General features: G+C 52.7%; 1 protein-coding gene across 6 annotated transcripts in view; it reads left to right on the top strand.

Annotated features, from left to right (window-relative positions):
• TMCC2 (transmembrane and coiled-coil domain family 2) overlaps positions 1 to 24,253 on the top strand; it is a 46,059-nt gene extending 21,806 nt beyond the window's left edge. For 4 of the 6 annotated variants that reach the window (XM_055234794.2, XM_055234796.1, XM_055234793.2 and 1 more), the window contains 3 exons: positions 19,862 to 20,796; positions 22,027 to 22,162; positions 22,721 to 24,253. In XM_055234794.2, the coding sequence (XP_055090769.1) occupies positions 19,862 to 20,796; positions 22,027 to 22,162; positions 22,721 to 23,032 (1,383 nt within the window). In that variant the 3' untranslated portion in view covers positions 23,033 to 24,253. Of the gene's footprint in view, positions 1 to 6,378; positions 7,059 to 7,815; positions 8,014 to 19,861; positions 20,797 to 22,026; positions 22,163 to 22,720 lie in introns of those variants that run through there. The other 2 variants (XM_055234801.2, XM_055234799.2) reach the window with 2 other exon arrangements.
• The last annotated feature ends 312 nt before the right edge of the window (positions 24,254 to 24,565 follow it).

Here is a 24,565-nt window from a genome sequence, read left to right as displayed (position 1 = left end):
AACCCCTGGCTCTTGCCAAGAAGACAGATCTTGGCAGCTGCCCAGGGGCCTTGGTTTGTTTATGTCTGGGAGTCTGCTGGTTCAGAGGTGGGTGGGGCGGGCTCTACTGAGAGAGGTTTCCAAACAGGACCGCTCAGCCAGCTGGCCGTGGGGGCCCCTAGTGTATCTGAACTTGTAGGCCACGTTGCATGGGAGGCTGAAGGGGCCCAGACGGGCCACACTGCCTGTTCACACGAATGCATCCACCTTCTGAGCACACCACCACGCAGGTACATGCGCCAGCCTCTGCCGGCCTGCCCTCCCTCACACCCAGGAGTGGTGGAGGGCAACTGCCTCCTCTGTTCCCCTCCTCTGTCCCATCTCATCTCTTCTGCCCTTCTTTTTTCTTCTCTGCATAGAAAGGTCCCTTGGGCAGAGAGAGAGCCAGAGGCAGCCAGACCAGCAGCCTCAGAGGAGCCTTTCAAGGGCGTGCCTGTGCTGCCAGTGGCTTGCCAGGCCAGGGCAGGGCAGCTGTGTGATTTGCCATGAATTGCTGCTTCCTATCTCAGTGACTCAAAGCCCCTATTCCCCAGAGGCCTTGGGGTCCCAGCACAGCTGTATATCCTCTTGTCCCTGGAGATCCGAGAAGTTTCTTCCTTTAGTCTGATTTGAATTCCTCATGTTCAGGTGAAGCCCTTGCCTTGTAGGGGTCCTGTCTGACTAGGAGAGGGGCCCAAAGTGAGGACTCTGTTTCTGACCTAAAGCTCTGACACCAGAGATCATAAGCTGCAGCGTCCTCTTGACTTTTCAGACAGAATCAGCCAGCAGGTAACTGGCCTCTAGAATTAGCCTTAATGCATCTTTGCCCCACTGACACCCACTGACTTTATTTCTAGATTGAAAATATCGGCCCGGCACGGTGGCTCATGCCTGTAATCCCAGCACTTTGGGAGGCCAAGGCAGGCATATCACCTGAGGTCAGGTGTCCGAGACCACCCTGGCCAACATGAGGAAACCCCGTCTCTACTAAGAATACAAAAATTAGGTGGGCGTGGTGGTGGGCATCTGTAATCCCAGCTACTTGGGAGGCTGAGACAGGAGAATCGCTTGAACCCGGGAGGTGAAGATTGCAGTGAGCTGAGATCGCGCCATTACACTCCAGACTGGACAACAAGAGCGAAACTACGTCTCAGAAAAAGAAAAAAAAAAGAAAATATCCAGTATTCTCCAGATTAGCTCTGGCATCTGGGAGTACAGAAATCGCCAGGATAGAGGGGGCAAAATTAGATAACTTCCAAGTTACCTAGCCAAGATGTGAGGTCATGCCTTGTTGACGCCTTTGTCCCTAAGCTCAGGCAAAACTTGGTGGGAGACAAGCTGTCTGTCTGCAGGCACAGGTGGGAGAGGCCAGACAGGTATCTGTCTGGGCTCTCCAAGGCTGCCCAAGGGGAAGGTGTGCTCAGGGTTCAGGTGTCAGACCCCTATGCCAGAGCTGGTAGCAGTCAGCAAGAGGAGCTGTCTGTCATCAGGTTCCAGACGGCAAGGAGCCGGCACTGATGATGTGGGCTGGGTCATAGGAGTTGACTCAGGTCTCCCCAGCTACCCTGCACATTCTTCCCTGGATCTGCCACATCCCTGAGATGAGAAACGTGACCCCAGTCCCCTCTGGGGTGCCAGATGAGGCAATGGAAATACAGTATCATTAACCTGATCCCTGCTTCTGCCTCTTCTTTTCATAGGCACATTTTGAGCTTTCTCCGTATACCCCACAGAGCAGAGGCTCTGAAATAGAAGCAAAACTGAATGAATGTACACACCCCATTGCATTCCTTCTAGGCTCCTAGGCAATCAGAAACTCTCCTGAGCTGCAGTAGGGAGTTGGGGGAAGTGTCATCTCTGGGGACAGTAGCCTTTCCTACCTCCCTTCTCTGTCCAAGGACAGGCTCTTGGACCCCTAGCCCATTTCCCAAATCTTCCAGAGGCCAACCTAGAGGCCTCCTGCCCCCTGCTGCCTTTGTCCTCTTTGATCCCCCTCCAGGTCTGATTCTGGAGTTCTCACTCTTCCTTTTCATTTCCTCTTCCTTACAGTTCTCCAGATACCCCACCACTGGGACCCTAGAGATGGGCTAGTGTCCATAGCTAGTGAATAATTCAGCAGGCTCAGCAAGAGCTAAATCAGACCCAAGGTGATACTGTGACCAGGAGGCCTCCTTTGGGCAGCTGGAAGGCGAATCCTGCCCTGGAAAGACAAGTGCTGTGTAACATTAACTTCATTGTATAAGGTTTCTTCATTGCCTGAGAAGATGGCTTCAGATCCAAATATAATCTGGGCCCCGTGCCTATCCACTGACTTCTCAGGGGCTCAATGGCTTATGGGCATGCCCCCCAAGAGGTGCCACTCATGTCCTTTTGAAAGCCTTCCTGGCATCAACAGTCAGCTGAACAGCATGCTACAGTTTGCAAAATGCGTTCACACACATTTCTTGTTTAGTCACATCAGCTCATGGTATGCTCTGAGCCCCTGAGTCAGCAGGAGCACACCAGAATTCGGTGTTTCAATCCTCTGCTTTTAGAAAGGAATTATTCCAAATTATTCCTGGCAAATAGGGTGGGGTAGAGGGTGCTCTGCTTCCTAAAAGTTGCCCAAAAAGGAGATGTGGCTTCCTCTCCGGTCACTTTCTCTTGGGCCTGTTCCCAGTAAAACCTCCTCCAGGGAGAGTGACTGTAAAGGCATGAAATCATCCGTCTTTCCTACCTGCCTGGTACAGATTTTGATTTGCCTAAAAGTGACCTATGTAAGTGGTTCTGTTCACTGCCCAACATCTGGGCTCATGTCTGTGCCCAAGAAGGAACTACCTAAACAGGAGTGTCTATGGCATTAGACGGGCAGAGGACCAGCAGAAGAGGTGGCATGCTCCCTCCCTGGAAGCAGCTGAAAAGTGCCCTGGTGTGTGCATGTGGGTGCTGCCATGCAGCTTCCTCCACTCTGGCCCGATCTGTCTGCTTTCCCAGCTCACACAGCTGTGCCTATCCACATACTCCTAGGAAGCCTGCCCACCTTGGTTGCTGCCGTTCACGCTGAAGAATATTATCCTTCCTCTCGCATTTCCCTGGGGGTTAGCAGGGCTCTTTGGTCACGTGTGTTTTTAAGAAGATGCACCTTCTGGCTGGATCTGAAAGTGAATACTGGGGGAGGGAACCTCTGAAAAATGACCACTTTCCAAACCTCCATTTCCAAGCAGGCTTGGTGAGCATAAAAGAAGCCGCCAGCCTTTCAAAGAGGAATCCTCACTGGGAGATTTTCACAGCACATTTGGGGCCTGAAATTTTTTTAAGGCCTCACCTTGTATTCTAAGCTACTAAATTTAGCTGCTTTTCAGCGTGGTTCTTTGCTCCTGAAGCCTATGACTTCTCCAGTTTCCCACCCTTCAAAATGTGTGGTTTGTGATTTTTTTTTTTTTAAGAGAAAGAAAAGTAGGCCAGGTGCAGTGGCTCATGCCTGTAATCTCAATGATTTGGGAGGCCAAGGCAGGAGGATCACTGGAGGCCAGAAGTTCAAGGCCAGCCTGGGCAACATAGTGAGACCTTGTCTTTCTTAAAAATAATAATAATAATAATAAAACTAGCTGAGTGTGGTGACATGCACCTATAGTCCCAGCTACTTGGGAGGCTGAGGCAGAGGATCGCATGAGCCCCCAGAGTTTGAGGCTTCCGTGAACCATGATCACACCACTGCACTCCAGCTTAGGGAAAAGAACGAGACCCTGTCTCTACAAGAAAAAGCAAGAAAAATAAGATGATTTTACAAGGGCAGTGGGGAGAGAACAGAAGAATAACAACAAGGCAAAGGAAGAAAAAATAAAAAAATAAGATTTAAAGAACACTAAAGAAAGAAGGGGCATGGCATAAAAATTAAGGGAAGAGGAAGAAGGATATGGAAGAAAAAACTAAACTAAGGGGAACCCAGTAAAAGGGCTGAGACCTTCCAGACGTGCAGAGAGAAGAGCCTGTGCCCAGGACCTGGGCTTCCTTCCAGTCCACCCTTCTCAGATGACAAGAGCCCATCTGTCACCCCCGCCTCAGGCTTAACTTGGAAGGGTGGAAAGAGTGAAGCCAGAGACCCCCTGCCACAGCTCAGCTGCCCATCCTGTGAATTGATAGTGACCACACTGTGTCACTAAGATGTGGCCTCTATCTCTGCCAGGCCAGAGAAGAGGCGGCCCAGGGGTGTCCAAGACTGACCAGGAAGTGCAGGTGATGCGGCTTACTCCACAGCTCCTTTTCTTTGCAAAAGAAGAGCTGCTTTGCAACTGGTGTCCTTTCAGAGCCCACTGCTTTAGTGCCCTTGGCAGCTTTTCCCAGATGTGCCTGCCACTCTCTTTGCTCCTGATGGCAGCTACTTCTTTGGCTTTTTCTCTTTCAGACCAAGTCTTCCAGGTATTATCTGGAATACTGTGGTTTGTGTATGCATGTGCACATACACCCATGGTGAGGGAGCTTCAGGACCAGTCACCTATTTCAATAAAACTTAGAAAGTGCCATGTGTTTGCACGAGGGCCCTGGGAGATAATGGTCCTATATACCATTTGCAGCTAGGAGAAGTGAGACTCAGCTGCACAGAGTCTCCAAGGCTTGGCTCATTCAGCCTCTCCTCCATCTCCTGATGCCACTGGTCTCACTCCCCAAGGCCGCCTCGTTCAAGCTGCTGCTTTGTAGTTGCTCCTGCCTCCTCACAGTTGTGAAGCGGCACGGACAGAACATGGAAGCCGCATAGTTAGCGAGTGGCAGGGTGAGGATTTTAGACCAGGTCTTCCGACTCCCAAGCACTCTGTGGGCCACTGAAAGGCTCATCCAGTGCCCAGCGAGCCCAGCTCTGGCACAACTTCCTGCCAGACACATTCACCTTAACCCCCTCTCTTTACACCGTCCTCCCATCACATTTGTGGAAACACTCTCAGCGCCTACAGTGACTTGACCAAGGTAACTTAGAAAGCATGGAAGTGAGTCTCACGCCTAGGGCTCTACAGGGCCTTTCCCACCGTGCCACCATGCTTTGGGCTGTCTGTTCCCTACCCTCACCACAGGAAGCTCTGCATCCTTGGCAGATTTGGGAACACGTCTCATGTATAAAGACAAGAGCAGGCTTAGAAAAGCATTGCTCTCCTGCTAGCTTGCCTGGCAGACATCTCCCTGCTTCCTGTTTGCTACTTTTCTCCTAGCAAACTATTGGTTCCCTCCTGAACCCCTGTTTTCCTGCTGTTCAGTTACTGTGCTGATGGGTAAGCCGCTCTTGGAGTGGAGCTAAAACCTCCCATTAGGGAGCTGCCAGGTGCCTGTGTTGGGAGCAGCTCTCCCCAGTTCATTCTGGTGGTGTAACATGGCCTTGCAGGAAACTCTTTCTGTTGCTTCTGAGTCCTCCTGATCCTGGGAAGCACAGAGAGACCTACCAGGCAGAGTGAACCCCAGGGCTCTCAGTTCACTCGGCCCCTCCCCACCTGTCTCCTGCTGCCACTGCCTTCTCTTCCTTTTCCTCTGCTTAATAAGAAAAAGTTAAAACTCTTAGTTTGGGCTGGGCATGATGGCTCACACGTGTAATCCCAGCACTTTGGGAGGCCAAGGCAGGTGGATCGTTTGCGCCCAGGAGTTCAAGGTCAGCCTGAGCAACATGGTGAAACCCCATCTCTGCAAAAATTAGCTAGACATGCTGGTGCACACCAGTAGTCCTAGCTACTCAGGTGGCTGAGGTGGGAGGATTGCTTGAGCCTGGGAGGTCAAGGCTGTAGTGAGGTGTGATTGTGCCACTGCACTCCAGTCTGGGTGACAGAGCAAGATCCTGTCTCAAAAAAAAAAAAAAAAAAAAAAATTCCTAGCTTGGTGGGGCCTAGCAAGGAGCGGGCAGAGAAGGGGTATCTTGGCTGGGTGCAGTGGCTCATGCCTGTAATCCCAGCATTTTGGGAGGCCAAGGCGGGTGGATCACGAGGTCAAGAGATTGAGACCGTCCTGGCCAACATGGTGAAACCCCATCTCTGTACTAAAAATACAAAAATTAGCTGGGTGTGGTGGCGCATGCCTGTAGTCCCAGCTACTCGGGAGACAAGCAGGAGAATCGGTTGAACCTAGGAGGTGGAGGTTGCAGTGAGCCGAGATCGCGTCAATGCCTGGTGACAGAACAAAGGCCTCCAGCTTGGTGACAGAGCAAAACCCCATCTCAAAAAGTAAAAAAAAAAGAAGGCGTATCTTGAGTATGAGAAGACCAAGCTGTCTTTGTTGCTACCTGAGACAGAACTGCAGTGGCTGGACTGCCTTTCGTGGCAGCTAAATGAGATAGATCATTTCATTGTTCTACGATGTCAGTATTGACGGAGGATCAGTCTTATGCTAGGCACAGTGAATGGTCCAGATGAACATAAGATCTGACCCCTGCCTTATCATTTAATAGGGGCATAAGACCTATTTACAAATAACCCTTATGCAAGAACAGTGCTTGGTGCCAACATATAAAGTCAAGATCCAGTACCATAGGAGGGGGATCGTTTGCAGAAGTAGGGGAACTGCCAGAAGTGTTCCCTGGCCCTACAGGTCAGAGCTGGCCCCAGAAATTGGGACCTATGTAATATGCTTTGCCAGGCTTCTGTGCTCACAAACCCCAAGTCATCAGCCAACCACAAATGTTTGTATAGTTTCCATGAGCCCAGGGTATGAGGACTCCTGATCTTAGTGATTTTGGCTGCAAGCCCTGGCACTGGCTCCCAGAGATAGCACTGGGCCCTTATCTCTTCACACCTTCTTGAATTTGGGACTACCCAATCAACGTGACACGTGTTGACCATCAGTATTTAAGCCCGGAGTCCCTCACCAGGCTCAAGTGGGTGCAGAATCCACATCTTTCTGAACGACAGTTCTGCTGTGAGAAGCTGCCATTAGAGAGATCCAGCAGGCCCCAGGACTCAGCTGGCCAGCCAGTCACACTGCTCACTGCTCATTGTCCTCAACTGTGGACCTCTGTCCCCCTCTGCTGGCCACTCACAGAATTTCCTGCTGGGACTGTCAAGATGAAGTCCAAGGAGGAAGAGACTGCTGTGAGTTTCCCATCTGTGTTTTATCTTGGGTGTTTTTGCCAGGGCAATGCTGGTGGAGACTGGGAAGCAGAAGCTAGTGCAGAAGTGGCCATTGGTGTCCAGGGCAGAGACTGGATTTCTGGGACAAGATCTCAGGGCAGAAGAATTCCCCTGGTGCTGTCAGCTTCCTCCAGGTGGTTATTGGAGTAGAGAAACTGCCTTGGAAGTGATGGTGCCTTAAGCCAACAGGCAGGGCAGCAGGGAGAGGAGGAGAGGACTCTGGCTGGAGCTGGCTGTGTTAGGATCTGCCAGGGAGCCCACCTCCAGGCTCCAGTCTTTTTGGCTTTGGAGAGCTCTTCCCTATCCTGGAAGGCTGGCTGGGAGGCTCACTTCCATTCGGAATCCATGAGACTGCTCTGTTTGTGAGAGGAGCTTCTGATCATGGGAGGCATTTCTGTGAGATGGGAGGGGCGAGGTGGAGTGCCTGTCTTCTGGGTGGTTGAAGGATGCAGGTGCACATGTCATGTGTCCTCGTGCACATCCCTTTCAACCCCCCTTGCCCCCCCATCCCTCCTCATTGATGCCTGTCACACCTGGGCGTCCTTATGCACACAACTCATATTGGAACATCTGGACTTGGGGAGGGGCATCTCATCAGAGCTCGGTCCTCCCACGCTCGGTGATCCTCCCTGTCTCCTGCCAGATGGGAAGGAGCAGCCCGTGAGCCCCAGGGGAGGGGGAAATCTCCCAGAGCAATCCGCCCCTAATCCCCAGGCTGTGCCTCAGTCTGGAGATGGCGGCTGCAGAGCCTGGGAGCTCAGGCACACCTGCTCGCAGGCCCCGACTTCCTGCAGCAAGCCCAGTGCTGCCCAGGGTCTGTGACCCCGGGGGCCTGACACAGTCCGCAGACAGCTGGGGCCTCAGAGCCCCGGGCACCTCGTCACCAGCACGGCTTCGGGAAACAGTGCCCACACAGGTGAGGCGTCTGGTGGGTGGAAGGAGAGAATTTCACCGGGCGGGGTGGAGTTGGGGGATGGGAAAAGGCCTGTTCTGCAGTTAGTCAGGTGGGCTGTGCTTACACTCCAGTCTCTCAGGGAGCTCTCCTCCAGGTATAGAGAACTGTTTGTGGGTGGGAGAAGGGAGGAGCCTTAGGCTGCCAAATGCTGGGAGAGCCCCTGGGGCTGGGTGTGGGCGCCCTGTGCAGGAGGGCAGGTGAACCCTGGCAGAGATGCCTCCAGAAGCTGTGGCCATGTGGCACTTCAGCTGGGGCTCAGGCACCTTATTAAGTGGAGGGGTGTTCCTGGTTGTGGTCGCTTGTGTCTGTGGAGAAACAGTGACAGGGATGGGGACTGTGAAGGTCCAGTGAGTGCTGACCCCAGGGAGACAGTGGGAGAGGCCATAAGGAGTAAAATGTTTGGGTACTGAGAGTTCTTAGGGAATTCAGAGGATGGACAATGGAGAAGACCTGAATATGAGAGGGCAGCTCGGGGCCCCAATGGGATCTGTGGGTGTAAGGAGACGAGGAGGGTGCAGGACATTTACTGGACAAAAGGGCTTTGTTCTCCGCAGGGCAGACACTGAGGGGAGGATGTAGTTTTCATCAGAACTGAGGGGTGGCCCTAATGGAAGGGGCTAGAAGCCAAGGGTTAGATGAGAGGGGTGGCTCCACCAGGACAAGAGAGTAGCCCTTAGGGTCAGGGCAGGAGGAAGAACTTGCTGGCTACAGGAGGTGGCAGGTGGAAGCCTCTACCTGGTGTCAGCTGATAATAGGCAACTGGCTCTACACTGCCTGGAGATGAGTAGGTGCTGCTTGAAAGGATGAGTGAGTGACTTTCCTTGTCTTTCGGTAGTTTGCGCCTGAAATCCCCTTGTAGTAGAGCGAGATGCCTTTTAAAGCTACTGAGGGCATGCTCTGCCCTTCGAATCCACCATGTGGCAGCTGGGGCCTTGCTACAGGGGTTTTGTCAACCTGTTGTGCCCCTGGCGAACTGACTCAGGTCCATACTGCCCCACATGTGTCCCATTCAGTATCTGAGCACGTGGTGCCTGCCCTCTTAAGAAAAGCCGCTTAGGCTCCCAGGCACCAATTAAACCGATAGGTAGGCTCTTTCTCCACCCCCACCCCTTTGCCCACCTGGGAGCACCCTGGTCAGCTGTGATGACACATCCAGAGCTGGAGTGAGCAGCTTCCTGTTACCCACATATCCTCACCAGAAAGGCAGAGAGCCACCAGCCCCACCGGGCTATTCCTGCTGAGTTGAAAAAATGGAATGGGGGAAGCCTCCGACGTCAGGACCAAGGATTGGAATAATTTTTCCAGCCTGCTCTTGCTGGAATGTTGGGTTGGTACGAGAAATGTCAGGTTCCTTCTCTCCCAGCTTTACCGTAAGGTCACATGACCTCTTCGGGTTGAAGGATTTTAGCTGACCATAGGCTTTCCTCTCCATCCTAGTCCAGTTGACCGTGCCTTCCATCTGAGAATGGGTAGAAAAAAGGGAATCTGAGCATTCTTTATCCCGAGAGGGCCACTGAAATCAGAGTCACGGGGCAGCAGTCAGCAGATTGAAGCATCTCTGCTGAGTCACCCAGGCCTGCCAGCCCCGGGGCCACACGTGCCTGCTGGGCTCTGACCCACTGGGAGCCCAGACCTTGCTCCCAGGAGCGGTGTTCTGCACAGGCCTCGGCCTGCTTGTCTAGACCCATAGACAAGCCAGGGTTGACACCTGACTCCACTGTCAGGAAGACTGGGCTGCCCTGCTTTCCTAAAGGGAAGCATGGGAACCCCCAAAGCTTTTTCTTTGTCTTTTTTTTTTCCATCTAAGAGTGACCTTATATTGTCTTTCCAACTCCTGAGCAGATGGCTAACATGAGAAGGCCGCTTCCTCCCTGTCAGCCTGCTGTGGGGACCCTAATAGGGGTTCTTTGCGAGTCTGGGAAGGGGCTGCCTGCCTCAGAGGGAGGAGGGTCAGAGGTACAGCTCTCTCGTGCAGCTGGGAGCACAGGTGTGGAGCACGTGTTCCTTGCAAGTGGCAGCTGTTTCTGTGGTCTATCTTGAAAACTGCTTAATGCATTTACATTATGAAGAAAGAGAACCACGATTCACATTTCCCAATTTACATAGCTAGTGCCCTTCCCCTCCCTACACACAGCTTCACTTAAGCCTGGATACTTTCTGTCCCAACAGTGTCTACTGTGTGCCTCCCAGATCTCAGGGATCCAGGCTGCTGGGCTAGTGTGTGAGAGGAAGCACTGGTGTCCCATATCCAGGGCCAGGTTGACCCGAGGACACTGAGTTCAGGCCCTGGGAGGAGGTGGGAGCCCCAGGAAGTTCCACGGGAGCCAGGGCTGGGAAGCCCTGATCCGGCAGCTCCTTATAATCTGGCGGAGAGCCTAATCCAGCTTCATTTAGTGTTGCGAAAGGGGCCAGGGAGGTGAGTCCAGGGTGCCACCAAGGCCATGTGGAGGGGAGCCCCCAGGTGTGCATGGGCTGAGGGTAGATCTCACTGGAGCAGGAAGAGGAATAGGGAAGGTTGGGTCTCGGACACTTGAGAGAACATCCCAGCTCTGGCTCATCCAGATATTCATCAGCACTTCTTAGCCCTCAGCCTTTGTTTAGAGCAAGATGTAAGGCCCTGGCTAGTAAAGTCCCTGAGCAGGGGGCATTCTGGTGTGGAGGGGGATCATGGAAGAAGCATGACTCTCCCCCTCCGGTTCTCCTCTTAGTGCTTGCCCAGCCCATTCACAAGGATTAATCTGGAGTCAGGTACCTGTGGAGTGGCCAGCCTGTCTCAGGCAGGAGGGGGTGGGGTGAAGAGGTTATGGTGTGGGGGCCACAACTCCAGGTGTGGTGCTGGTGGCTGGGCATGGATAGGGAGCTGGGTGGCGTGGGCCAAACCGGACTCTGATGGTCTGGAGAGAGGAGCAGTGGTTCCTGTGTAGCCCACCTGTGCCCTGCTTTGGGCTGGGGAACCTTGGGCATTTCTGCCTGCTGGTGACTGGGGGTTGAGTGATCTGTTCTGGTCTTTTTAGTCAACCAGCTGCACGACAGGGGGATTAGGAGTGTGTTAGGAAGAGCTGCTGCTCTGCTAAACCTGACACAGTGAGCTGAAGGACCCAGAGACCCTCCTGCAGACCCACTCTGTAATGGACAATGGTGGGAGCTGCAGCCCAGGCCAGTGGAGGACCCTGGCCTTCCACACCCAGTTGTTGAAACATCACCTCCATCTAGTTCCTAAACATTTTCAGCACCCCCAAGGAAACCCTGTACCCATTAAGCTGTCACTCCCCATTCCTCCCCCCACCCCCACCCCAGCCCCCTGGCAGCCACTAATCAGCTTTCTGTCTCTGTGGGTTTAACTGTTCTGGATATTTCATATAATGGAATCATTCATTATGTGGCCTTTCTCGTCTGGTTTCTTTCACTTAGCCTAATGTTATTGAGGTTCACCCATGTTGGAGCATTACCGGCACTTTGTTTCTTTTATGGCCGAATAGTATTTCATTGCAAGAAATGTCACATTTTGTTGACCCATTCATCAGTTAATGGACATCTGAGTTATGTCTGCCTTTTGGCTATTGTGAATATTGCTGCTGTGAGCATTTGTGTACAAATGAGTGTTGAATACTCATTTTCAATTCTTTTGGGAATTGAAAATATCTAGGAGTGGAATTGCTGGGTCATAAAGTAATTCTATGTTAATTTTTTGAGGAACTCCCAAACTGTTTTCCACATCAGCTGTGCTGTTTTAGGTATGCTGCACAAAGCTTCCAATTCCTGCACATGCTCACCAACACTTATTTCCTTTTTTTTTTGTTTTGTTTTTTGAAGCAGGGTCTCACTCTGTTGCCCAGGCTGGAGTACAGTGGCGTATGTGATCATAGCTCACTGCAGCCTCGAACTCCTGGGCTCAAGCCATCCTCCTGCCTCAGCTTCCTGAGTAGCTGGGACTACAGGCATGCACCACCACACCTGGCTGTTTTTTTATTTTTTGTAGAGACAGGTCTTGCTGTGTTGCCCAGGCTAGTCTTAAACTCCTGGACTCAAGCAATTTTCCCATTTTGGCCTCCAAAAGTGCTGGGACCACAGGTGTGAGCCGCTATGTGCAGCCCACTTATTTCCTTTCTAAAAATTACTAGGGGCTGGGCTTGGTGACTCATGCCTGTGGCCCCAGCTACTTAGGAGGCTGAGGTGGGAGGATTGCTTACGCCTGGGATATCGAGACTACAGTGATCCACGATCATGCCATTGCACTCCAGCCCAGGCAATGAAGTGAGAACCTGTCTCAAAAAATAAAAATTATTATAGTCATTCCGAGGGTGTGAAGTGTCTCTTAATTTGTTTGTATTTGTTTCTAAGCACCTGCTTTATGCCCTTTACTCAGTGTTTCAGCTCATCGTCCTGATAGCTCTCAGCTGGTAAGTGACAGAGCCAGGATCTAAATTAGTGCCCAACTCCAACTTTAAAGCCCTTTCCTTTACCTTCTGCAGACCCTGTATCCTGTCTCATGGCTGTTCTTTTGGCAAATCTTTCTCCTTTTCTCACCCTCTGTCCTGTTCCAGCACTCTGAACAGCTTTCTCATCTTTTTCTTCTTGTTCACTAATTTTCTTTCCTTTGTTAAAGCATAATCCCTCTTTGTACCTCTCCCTATCTGTCTACCAGCAACTTGGCTCTGTTTACCTTGGTTGCCCTCTGTCCATCGAGTCCTGAAAGGTAGCTGTCACCCTGGGTACATGTGCCGGGGAAGGCAGGGCATGGAGAGCTCCCACCTTCTTCAGACACGCCAGCTCCCTCCATGGGGACGGAGAGCAAAGTGATGTTCTGTGATTGGAGACCCAACAGCAGATCCCAGGCATTGTAAACCTCTGTGAAGGGTAGGAAAAAGCCGGCGTCCTGCTGCAGGACTCCCAGGCTGGAATCTTGACCCTGGGGTAGAGAAGAGGGGCTGGCAAGAGGACCAGGATCCCAGCCCAAGGCCCCCTCCACACACCAGGCCCAGTTGTGTCTCTTCTCTCATTCATGGGGATTTCCCAGCCAGCTCCAACTCTGCTTCTCAGAGTTGTAACTAGACAGCTCAGCCTCTCAGGGATCTGGAGGTCTTGGGTTCCCTCCAGGGACAGGGGCAGGGACTAAAGATCCTGGAGGGGAAGGATGGGGGGGATGTCTGCTATTTCCTGTTAGCATGCAGGGTGTTTCCCTCGTTCTCCAAACTTTGAAATAACCTTTCCTGGGTTTGGTCAGCCTGTGTGTGAAGAAGGCAGATCCAAGTGAGATAAATGTGAGGTTTGCCCCAGAGGGAGGCTACACCATCCTTGACTTGAGGAGTATCTCAGTGCAGGCTGGGGCTCCAGGCAAACTCTGCCTACATCCCTGTGTCCTTCTTTGCATCCCTGATGGGTGGGGTGGGGACTGCAGGATCTAAGGAGGAGGCTGGTATTGAGGAGAAGCTCTTAAATGCTTTCCTAAGGTTGAGCTCCAGGCTACAAGCAGGGATGAGCTCAGTCTCAATTGGGATCTCGTGGTGAGTCCGTAGTAAAAGTCTCTGATTGGCAGGGGGAGTTATTGAAGGGAGTTAATTCAGATGGAAGTGGTTGCTGAGGTGTTCCAGCCTTGAAAGCAAAAACCACAAACAGGATCTTGGTATCTCCCACAGAGTGTTCCCTCAAGCACCCCCCACCACCTCCCGCAACACACACAAACCTCTCTCTTGTTCTGAGGTTTGCCCACATGCATGCAGGTACACACACACACACCCCTAAGCACGAGAGTGGGCTGGGTGGGCAAGTGGAGTCTGCATGGAGACCAGTGAGATTAAGGGTTACCTCCAGTGAGGAAGGCTGGAGATGTCACCGTGATAAGTCTTCAGAGGTGATTTTAAATGTATGGCCAATATTTTGCCATTTCTAAAGATTTGCACGCCCTCAGATGTGGAGAAGGCAGGACAGGGCTGGCGAGAACTCCTTTCTTTTTCCTTGCTCTGTCGGGGTGTAAAAACCCACAGTCTGGCCGAGTGCAGCATAGCTCAGGCCTGTAATCCCAGCACTTTAGGAGGCCAAGACGAGAGGATCGCTTAAGCCCAGGAGTTTGAGACCAGCCTGGACAACATGGCAAAACCCTGTCTCTACAAAAAAATGACACAAATTAGCCGGGTGTGGTGGCATGTACCTGTAGTCCCTGCTACTGGGGAGGCTGAGGTGGGAGGATCACTTGAGCCTGGGGAAGTCAAGGCTGCAGTGAACCATGATTACCTTACTGCATTCCAGCACTCCAGCCTGGGCAACAGAGTGATTCTAACTCAACAAAAAACAAAAAAAAGCCTGCAGTCATAGCTGTAGGAAATTCTAATTTCATTGCTGTGGAGTGAGGCTGGGCTGTGGTTGACAACCACTGATTAGACTCTTGCTTCCTGAAAAGGTGGCAGAGGGCCAGCTCTCCCAGCCAAAGGTATCTTAAGCTGTGGATCTGTCAGAGCTACCCAGCCCTCTAAGGTGAGGTTAGGCCCTGAGTTTTGGAGCCAGACAGGATTTATATTCTAGGTTCTTTACTTACTAGTTGTGTAGTCCTGGGCAAGTTACATCTGTAGGCCTTGGTTTTCTCTCCTATAAAATGGAAATAATAGTGCTACCCATCTTGTGAGGTTAATACTGGGATTAAATGAATTAATAGGTGTAAACACTTAGAGACAAGTCTGACATATGTCAAGAAATGTTAGTGTCTGAAAGAGATTGGTTCCAAGACCTCCTGCAGATACCAAAGCTCCAGATTGCTTAAGTCTCATACAGTAAATAGTGTAGTATTTGCATAGAACCTGCACACATCCTCCCTTTAAATCATCTCTAGATTACATACAATACCTAGTACAATGTAAATACTATGAAAATAGAAAATAGTGTTACACTGTTTTTTTGTTTTTGTTTTTGAGACAGAGTCTCTGTCACCCAGGCTGGAGTGCAGTGGTGCAATCTTGGCTCACTGCAACTTCCGCCTCCTAGGTTCAAGTGATTCTTCTGCCTCAGCCTCCTGAGTAGCTGGAACAACTGGAACATGCCACCACAGCCAGCCAATTTTTTTTTTTTTTTTTGAGACAGAGTCTTGCTCTGTTGCCCAGGCTGGAGTGCAGTGGCACGATCTCAGTTCACTGCAAGCTCCGCCTTCCAGGTTCATGCCACTCTCCCGCCTCAGCCTCCTGAGTAGCTGGGACTACAGGTGCCTGCCACCACATCCCACACCCAGCCAATTTTTGTATTGTTAGTAGAGACAGGGTTTCAGCATGTTGGCCAGGCTGGTCTCGAACTCCTAACCTCAGGTGATCCGCCCAGTATTAACCTCACAAGATGGGTAGCACTATTATTTCCATTTATAGCACTTGGCCTCCCAAAGTGCTGGGATTACAGGTGTGAGCTACTGCGCCTGGCCCCTGTATTTTAACATTTGTATTATTATTATTTTAATCCATGGTTGGTTGAATCCATGGATGTGGAATTCTCAGATACAGAAGGCCAACTATAATTGCTATCCTTATCCTTTGTCCAAAACATTTAGAATTTGAGAAAAAGAGAAGAGCCCAGAGGCCATAGGGAAAATATGCCACCTTTCTGGAAGCCAGTGGAGCTGAGTCCTCCACAGGGGAGAGAATAAAATGGGGATATGTTCTGTGACTGGAGACTGACCCACACAATCCAGGCATTGCAGACCTTCATGTCACCAAGGAGGTGTCCAGGCCTCCATGGAGGGATGGAAGGAGCTGGTGTCCTGCTGCAGGACTGTTAGGCTCAAGTCTGGGTCCTAGGGTAGAGAAGAAGGGTAGGCGAGGGGGCCAGGGCTTCAGCCCAGGCCTCTGCTGTTTTTCCCAGGAGTGTTTCTTCTCCTCTCATTAATGGGGATTTCACAGCCAGCTTCAACTCTGGTTTAACTTTTTTTTTTTTTTTTTCGAGACGGAGTCTCGCTCTGTCACCCAGGCTGGAGTGCAGTGGCGCGATCTCGGCTCACTGCAAGCTTTGCCTCCCGGGTTCACGCCATTCTCCTGCCTCAGCCTCTCCACGTAGCTGGGACTACAGGCGCCCGCCAGCACGCCCGGCTAATTTTTTGTATTTTTAGTAGAGACGGGGTTTCACCGTGGTCTCGATCTCCTGACCTCGTGATCCGCCTGCCTCGGCCTCCCAAAGTGCTGGGATTACAAGCGTGAGCCACCGCACCCGGCTGGTTTTCCATTTGTAAGCCAGAAAGATGCCAAATCAAGGGAGGAGAGAGCCAAGCTGCCAGGAAGGAGCCACGGCAGGTGGAGACTTTGCTTTTCACAGCATTTCACATCCATTTCTTATTAGCTCCTCCCACTCTCCCCCTAAGTAGGTGGGACAGACTCTGTCCCTGTTACAAAGATGAGCAAATGGCAGTGATGAGTGATGCAGCCAGATTCAGAACCCATTTTCTTTTCTTTTTTTTTTTTTTTTTTTTTTTTTTTTTTGAGACAGAGTCTCGCTCTGTCACCCAGGCTGGAGTGCAGTGGCGCGATCTCGGCTCACTGTAACCTCTGCCTCCCAGTTCAAGCAATTCTCCTGCCTCAGCCTCCTGAGTAGCTGGGACTACAGGCGTCCGCCACCACGCCAAGCTAATTTTTGTATTTTTACTAGAGACGGGGGGGTTTCACCGTGTTGGTCAGGCTGGTCTCGAACCCCTGACCTCATGATCCACCCGCCTCAGCCTCCCAAAGTGCTGGGATTACAGGCGTGAGCCACCGCACCTGGCCCCAGAACCCATTTTCTAGATATTCTTTCTCCCAAGAAGACAGTGAAAGAGAGCTGGGCGTCTGTGGAAAGGGCAGCAGCTTTATAAGAGAGGCAGGTTCTGGGCCCGGCGCAGTGGCTCAAGCCTGTAATCCCAGCACTTTGGGAGGCCGAGGCAGGCGGATCATGAGGTCAGGAGATCGCGACCATCCTGGCTTACATGGTGAAACCCCGTCTCTACTAAAAATACAAAAAATTAGCCGGGCGTGGTGGCGGGCGCCTGTAGTCCCAGCTACTCCGGAGGCTGAGGCAGGAGAATGGCGTGAACCCTGGAGGCGGAGCTTGCAGTGAGCTGAGATCGCGCCACTGCACTGCAGCCTGGGCGACAGAGCAAGACTCCGTCTCAAAAAAAAAAAAAAAAAAAAGGTTCTGTAACATCAAAGGCCATGTGTTGCCAATAAAACTTAATTTTGGGCTGGGTGCGGTGACTCATGCCTGTAATCCCAGCACTTTGGGAGGCTGAGGCGGGTGGATCCCCTGAGATCAGGAGTTCAAGAGCAGCCTGGCCAACATGGTGAAACCCCATTTCTACTAAAAATACAAAAAAATTAACCGGGCATGGTGGCTCATGCCTGTAATCCCACCTACTCAGGAGGCTGAGGTAGGAGAATCACTTGAACCCAGGAGGCAGAGGTTGCAGTGGGCTGAGATGGCGCCACTGCATTCCAGCCTGGGTGACAGAGTGAGACCCCGACTCCAAAAAAAAAAAACCAAAAAAAAAAAACGCTTAATTTTGTGTAGTTCTAGCAATATGGAGTAAATTTGTTGGTATAATCTCTGAAATAAATTTAGGCCAGCTTGATTACAGGCGTTTTTTCTCCCAGGGGAAAAAAGGGATTATGCTGCCTAGATTCAGACTCAGCATTTAATGAGCACCTTCTGTATGCTTCGCACTATGCCAAGTGCTTGCCAGACATCATCTTGTATAGCTCTCACAAAAGACCTGAGAGTAGCTGTGATTACCCCCTTATTGTCGGTGAGGACACTGAAGGTCAGGAAAATGGATAGATGGGCTTTTTGCTGTCACTGCAGGGAACAAGGCAGAAAGAAGCAGCCTAACTGCAGGGTAGGGTTTTAAGTCAGGCTACTGGGACAGTTAGACCTTGGAGCAGATCACTTAAAGGAGACTGTGGGTATGAAAGTTCAGAAATTCTGAGAAGCAGAGTCCTGAAGGTATAAGCACCTGCTGGGAGGGCAAGAGGGGATGAGGGGAGACCCAAAGCAAACATAAGAGGGAAGTCCTGACTTCAGGAGAGATTAGGGATGGGGTTGTGGTTGTCCACAGCATCCCCAGGGGGAAGTGGAACCTGGAAAAGCCCCAGTGGAAGCCCACAGAGGAGCCACTCCCCTGGCTCCTGAGTTTGGCAGGGCTATTGTTTTAAATCGTCTTTTCCAATAACTGCACCTTGGCAGAATCAAGCCAAGTGACTTATGCCTGTAATTGGCAGGGACCCTTTCCAGTTCCAGTGCACGTGACTGGGCCACTTTCTTTGTGTTTAACCCCTTCCCCCACATATATCTGACCACACCCCTGCCCCCTCCCATACATACTAAGGGCGAATGATCTGACCCATCCTTGCTTGGGGTGTGCTGTGTGTAAAAATACATGGGGTTGAGCCATTTCCTGCTGCTTCTGTTGTTGCATGGCGATAAGACACCGGGGACTCAGCTGTGGACAGAAAGACCCTCCAACAGGCTGAGAGGAACCAGGCGCCAGGGGAGCGGGGCTCAGGCCTCCCCGCTTTCAGCCCACCTTACATTTCCCATCTTTCCTATCTCCTGCGACCTTTTCCTTCTTTCTCTCCCTCCCCCCATCCTTTCTTAGTTTCTCTTCTCCTTTCCTTGTCTCTCCGACTTTGGTGCCACCCTGGTGCACTCGGGAAGCCTGCTCGCCTGGTGGAGAGTGAAGGGGGCTGTCATTTCCTTCCTACGCATTCACCCTCTGCAAAGCTGGGTGGCTGGTAGCCTCAGGCCCCCAAACTGGTCCCTGCTTCCCTTGGCCTTTCAGTTACTTCTGGGGCTTTAGTCCGTGGGGACCTGGCCAGCAGGGTGGGGGTGGGGCATGCTTCTCTCCCAATTCTCGGAGACTAGGAAGGACTGGGGACTCCCACCATTATGAAGCGGAAAAGGTTTCCAATGATTCTGGAGAGCCGTAAGGTAATGGAGGGCCTGGGAGAGGTGTCAGCAGAGGCAGGGTGGCCCGCCGAGCTACGTTAGTGAAGATGGGGTGGCGAGGGCAGGCAGGCAGGGCACGAAGTATAGGCATTGGTCAGCTCCGAGGGAGAGGCCTGCTCAAGGCAGGAGGTGGTTAAGTCCAGAGAGAAAATTTGTCTCATTCCGCAGAAATCCAACCCCATGACTCCAATGACGCCTCAGACCTGCCTGGTCCATGTGCTGGAGCTTTAAGAGTTCTGGGCTGGGGCCAGGAGCAGTGGCTTACACCTGTATTCCCAGCACTTTGGGAGGCCAAGGCAGGCAGATCACTTGAGGTCAGGAGTTCGAGACCAGCCTGGCCAACACGGTGAAACCCTGTCTCTACTAAAAATACAAAAATTAGCCAGGCATGGTGGTGGGTGCCTGTAATACCGGCTTCTCGGGAGGCAGAGGCAGGAGAATCCCTTGAACCAGGGAGGTGGAGGGTGCAGTGAGCTGAGATCACACTACTGCAGTCCAGCCTGGGCAACAGAGCGAGACTCTGTCTCAAATAAATAGATGAACAAACAAATAAATAAAAGAGTTCTGGGCTGGAGGTTCTGTCCCTTCCTGGCCATGTGTCCCTGAACAACTTGTTTGACCTTCCTGGGCCAAAAGAGGAGCAGCTCTGCCTAGACTGCATTTTGGGGATGCTGTGGGGACGGGGTAGAAAGCAGATGTGAGAGCCCTGTGTAAGTGGCTGTCAGGGAATAATGTTCTTGTGGTGGTTGTCTTCTTTTGGACTCCTGCATCCATTTTCTAGATAGAAAAACCAAGTCCAGAGGCATCCAGGGGCACTCCTGTGGTCTCAGGGTTTACCCATGCTTCCTCTGCCTGCCTCTTTCCCCAGGTCGACAAGGGAGACCTGGTGGCCCTGAGCCTTCCCGCCAGCCATGGTGACACTGACGGCCCCATCAGCCTGGACGTGCCCGATGGGGCACCGGACCCCCAGCGGACCAAGGCCGCCATTGACCACCTGCACCAGAAGATCCTGAAGATCACCGAGCAGATCAAGATCGAGCAGGAGGCTCGCGACGACAACGTGGCGGAGTACCTGAAACTGGCCAACAACGCGGACAAGCAGCAGGTGTCACGCATCAAGCAAGTGTTCGAGAAGAAGAACCAGAAGTCGGCCCAGACCATCGCCCAGCTGCACAAGAAGCTGGAGCACTACCGCCGGCGCCTGAAGGAGATTGAGCAGAATGGGCCCTCGCGGCAGCCCAAGGACGTGCTGCGGGACATGCAGCAGGGGCTGAAGGACGTGGGCGCCAACGTGCGCGCAGGCATCAGTGGCTTTGGGGGCGGCGTGGTGGAGGGTGTCAAGGGCAGCCTCTCCGGCCTCTCGCAGGCCACCCACAGCGCCGTGGTGTCCAAGCCCCGGGAGTTTGCCAGCCTCATCCGCAACAAGTTTGGCAGTGCTGACAACATCGCCCACCTGAAGGACCCCCTGGAAGATGGGCCCCCTGAGGAGGCAGCCCGGGCACTGAGCGGCAGTGCCACACTTGTCTCCAGCCCCAAGTATGGCAGTGATGACGAGTGCTCCAGCGCCAGCGCCAGCTCAGCCGGGGCAGGCAGCAACTCCGGGGCTGGGCCTGGTGGGGCGCTGGGGAGCCCTAAGTCCAATGCACTGTATGGTGCTCCTGGAAACCTGGATGCTCTGCTGGAAGAGCTACGGGAGATCAAGGAGGGACAGTCTCACCTGGAGGACTCCATGGAAGACCTGAAGACTCAGCTGCAGAGGGACTACACCTACATGACCCAGTGCCTGCAGGAGGAGCGCTACAGGTAGGTGCCTGCCCACCCCCTCCTGCAGCAGCCCAGCCGGACCTGGAATGAGGCAAGGAGCACTGGGTTTCAGACCCAGGGTGTGGAGGCAGTCAGAGGAGCATCTGCAGCATCCTGCCCGCTGGAAGGGGCCAGCACAAGGCCCTAAGGAGCCTTCTTTCTTTTTTTTCTTATTTTTTTGGAGGCGGAGTCTCTCTGTCGCCCAGGCTGGAGTGCAGTGGCATGATCTCAGCTCACTATAACCTCTGCCTCCTGGGTTCAAGCGATTCTCCTGCCTCAGCCTCCTGAGTAGCTGGGATTACAGGCATACACCACCACACCCGGCTCATTTTTTGTATTTTTAGTAGCGACAGCGTTTCACCATGTTGGCCAGGCTGGTCTCGATCTCCTGACCTCAAGTCAGGGATGACATGGTAATCCCTTCTTCATAGGGTCATAAAGATACAATGAGTCCAGACTGTAAGGTTGAAGCATGTGAATGAATGTGTAGCTTCCAAAATGTGAACCTCCGGTTGGAGCTCCTGGGGCCAGCCTGGAACGGAGCTGACATCTCTCGGCCTCTCCTTCTGTGTCTCCCTCTGGTCTTGTGCTGCCCTTTGCTGCCCTTTGCTCTGTGTCTCTGCAGTGCGTGCCGCTCGCTCCCTGGGCTTGTGGGGGGATCTTTTTCTTAGCTAGCACTTTCTCTTTTTCTTCTCCATATATATGAAGAAGGCTTGGAAAATTGAAGGGGAGCCCCACCTAAAAACTAACCACTCCTCACATAATAGTCATCTTACGCTATTTTGTGCCTTCAGAGCCGGGATTGTGTCCTCTACACCCATGTGTCCCTGGTACCCAGCGAGCATCTGAGCCTACGGCTTAAGAGCCCAGGTTGAAGTCAGCCAATCCTTAACTCCTCCCTTCATGAGCTGTGTGATCCTAGGCAGGCTCCTCAGCCTCCATGCCTCAGTCTTCTCCTCTGTAAAATGGACATGACACTGGCACCTATCTCATGGGATTGTGGGGAGGATTCTATGAGGTCACGGAGGTAAAATGCTTAGCACAGTGCATACACCTAAGAAGTGCTGTGTAAATAGTAGCTTCTATTGTTGTTGCTGTTAAAATTAGAGCAGAGCTGGACACGTGGGGTGGGCTGAGTCATTGTTTATTGAGAGAATGACTGAATCAACTGTGGGAGAGAAGGGAGGCTTGGGGAGCCAGGACTGGTGTCACTCTCTCTCCCTCTGCCAGGTATGAGCGGCTGGAGGAGCAGCTCAACGACCTGACTGAGCTTCATCAGAACGAGATGACGAACCTGAAGCAGGAGCTGGCCAGCATGGAGGAGAAGGTGGCCTACCAGTCCTATGAGAGGGCGCGGGATATCCAGGTATGGCCAGGGCGACCTTGGGAGGCCCCAGATGTGCTGGTAGAGCTGGCAGCAGCCAGAGGGTTAGGGTTTTTGTCGCGTGGGGCATGATAGACACAGGCTGGCCTGTTGGCCGGGGCAGATAGGCACGTGGATGAAGAGGGCAGCATAGCGGGGGCGGAGTGGAGATGAGCAAGACAGGCCTGAGGCTGAGAGCGTGCACTGTGCAGAGGCAAGCCCCCGGGGCAAGGGCCACCATGCCCCCCACCTCTTTGATGGCAGCTTTGCAAATGAGTAATTGGAGTTTCCAGGCTCCAGCCTGCCTCAAGAGGGAGCCAGCTGGGATTGGGCCAGCTCCTTTCCTTCCCTAGTAATCAAGACTCTCATTTCCTAGCATCTTCCCCAAAGAGTCATCCTTAAAGGGCTCTGACCCCAGTTACAGCTGGTCAACCTCCACTCCTCCTGGCCTTTGGAGAGGAGACTTCGTTATAGGCACCTTCTCAGTGGGGTAGGTAGGTTTTCAGCCTAGGGGTCCTGCCTATCCTGAGCGCCCACGTGCCAGCCCCTCTGCCCCTGCAGGAGGCCGTGGAGTCCTGCCTGACCCGGGTCACCAAGCTGGAGCTGCAGCAGCAACAGCAGCAGGTGGTGCAGCTGGAGGGAGTGGAGAACGCCAACGCGCGGGCGCTGCTGGGCAAGTTCATCAACGTGATCCTGGCGCTCATGGCCGTGCTGCTGGTGTTTGTGTCCACCATTGCCAACTTCATCACGCCCCTCATGAAGACACGCCTGCGCATCACCAGCACCGCCCTCCTGGTCCTCCTCCTGTTCCTCCTCTGGAAGCATTGGGACTCCCTCACCTACCTCCTGGAGCACGTGTTGCTGCCCAGCTGAGTGGCCAGCCATGCCGACCCCGTGCTCTCCGGCCCCCAGCTGGCCACACTTCTCCAGGAGGGACCCTTGGACTTCTTCATGTGTCCAGTTTGGCCTCCTGCCCAAACTGTCCATTCCAGCAGCTCCTGCCCCCTTCTCTGTACTTGCTTCTGTCTGACACCTTCTCCCTGTTGGCCCGAAGGGAGCTTAGAATGCAGCCCTGGCTGGAGATAGTGCGGGCACCTGTGGCCAAGTGGAGCAGAGGTGGACATGGGGTTGGATTGTTTTGATTATTTATAGTTACACAAGGACTTCTCCCAGCTGACCCTCAGGATGCCCCAGGTCAGGAAGGCCATTAAGAATAGGAAGAGAGGGCTCTGCCTCAACTTTCCTAGGAAAGAGCCCACCTTGGAGATAGCTACGGTTTCCTCTGGTGGAGATGGTGAGGATGAAGGCTGGAGAGTGAAGGAGGAGGCTCTGCTGGCCCCAGAGAACACAGGGATGGGAGGGTCCCTAGCCTTCAGGCACCTCCAGGGCCAGAGAGCAGGCTCAGAGCAGCTAGTGTGGAGCTCAGCACCCCCACCCCACCCCTCCTCCCTGTAGAGCTGATTTGAAACCTCCTTCTGGGGCTGGGCTCTGCAGGTCAGGTGGATGCGGCTTGTGTTTTCCCTGCTGTTCTTTCTGCCTGTACTGGATCTGTTATTTTCAGGGCAACAGGCCCCAGGGTCCCCCTGAGCCTCACCCTAAGCCCTTAGGCCTCTGGGAGTGCTGTTGGGTTCTATTTATTTATTTATTTGTTCCTTTGTTCCCTACCCATGCCCCCAGTGTCTTCTCTGCTGAGCACCGGGAGAGGTGCTGCCCTGTCCTCTCTCTGAAGCCAGGGCCCTTCCATTCCATTTAGCCTCTGGATCATCCTGGCTGGGAGAAGTGGGACCGAGCCACCCAGCCCCACTCTCCCCAAGCAGCCCTACAGCCGGGATGGGAGGCACGTGGCCTCTCTTTTATCCGTCTATTTATTTTGTAAGTGTGTATTCGTGTGGAGGAGGTTGTTGCTTTATTTTTTTAAGGCTCTGGAGTGTTGTGTATGGTTTCTTTTCACATCCCAGCCTCCCATGGGCACTTCCAAGAAGAGAGGGGTTTTCTTGGAAAAGGAGAGAGGAATCCCCTACAGCAGGGAAAGCAGTGCCTGCCAGCTGTTGTGCACCTTCCTGAGAAATAAATATCCTCTAAATTTTCAAACCATCCTGTCTGGTGTTGGTTGATTAGGTTGTGTCTGTGGGAACCACCACGTCTCTCCCCACACCCAAGCATTCTGGGTAACACAGGCTAGGCCTCTCCTGTTGACCTGAGGCCCTCTTCCTCCAGGATCCAACAAGGAACAAGGCATGGCCTAAGTGGTATGATAGGAGAGATGATATCCACCCCGTGCAGGCCTCTTGGAGTCCAGGCGAGGGCAATTAGGAGAGAGATTTCCACAGTTCGGAGCAGGTGAGCCGCCAGTGGCGTGAATGGCAGCAGCTATGCCCAAGTGAGGCCACGAGAGGGCAGCAGAGT

This window comes from Symphalangus syndactylus, chromosome 19 (assembly GCF_028878055.3).
Source record: "Symphalangus syndactylus isolate Jambi chromosome 19, NHGRI_mSymSyn1-v2.1_pri, whole genome shotgun sequence".
In the NCBI taxonomy this organism is placed as follows: domain Eukaryota; kingdom Metazoa; phylum Chordata; class Mammalia; order Primates; family Hylobatidae; genus Symphalangus; species Symphalangus syndactylus.
This window is presented reverse-complemented; position numbering and strand designations above follow the sequence as displayed.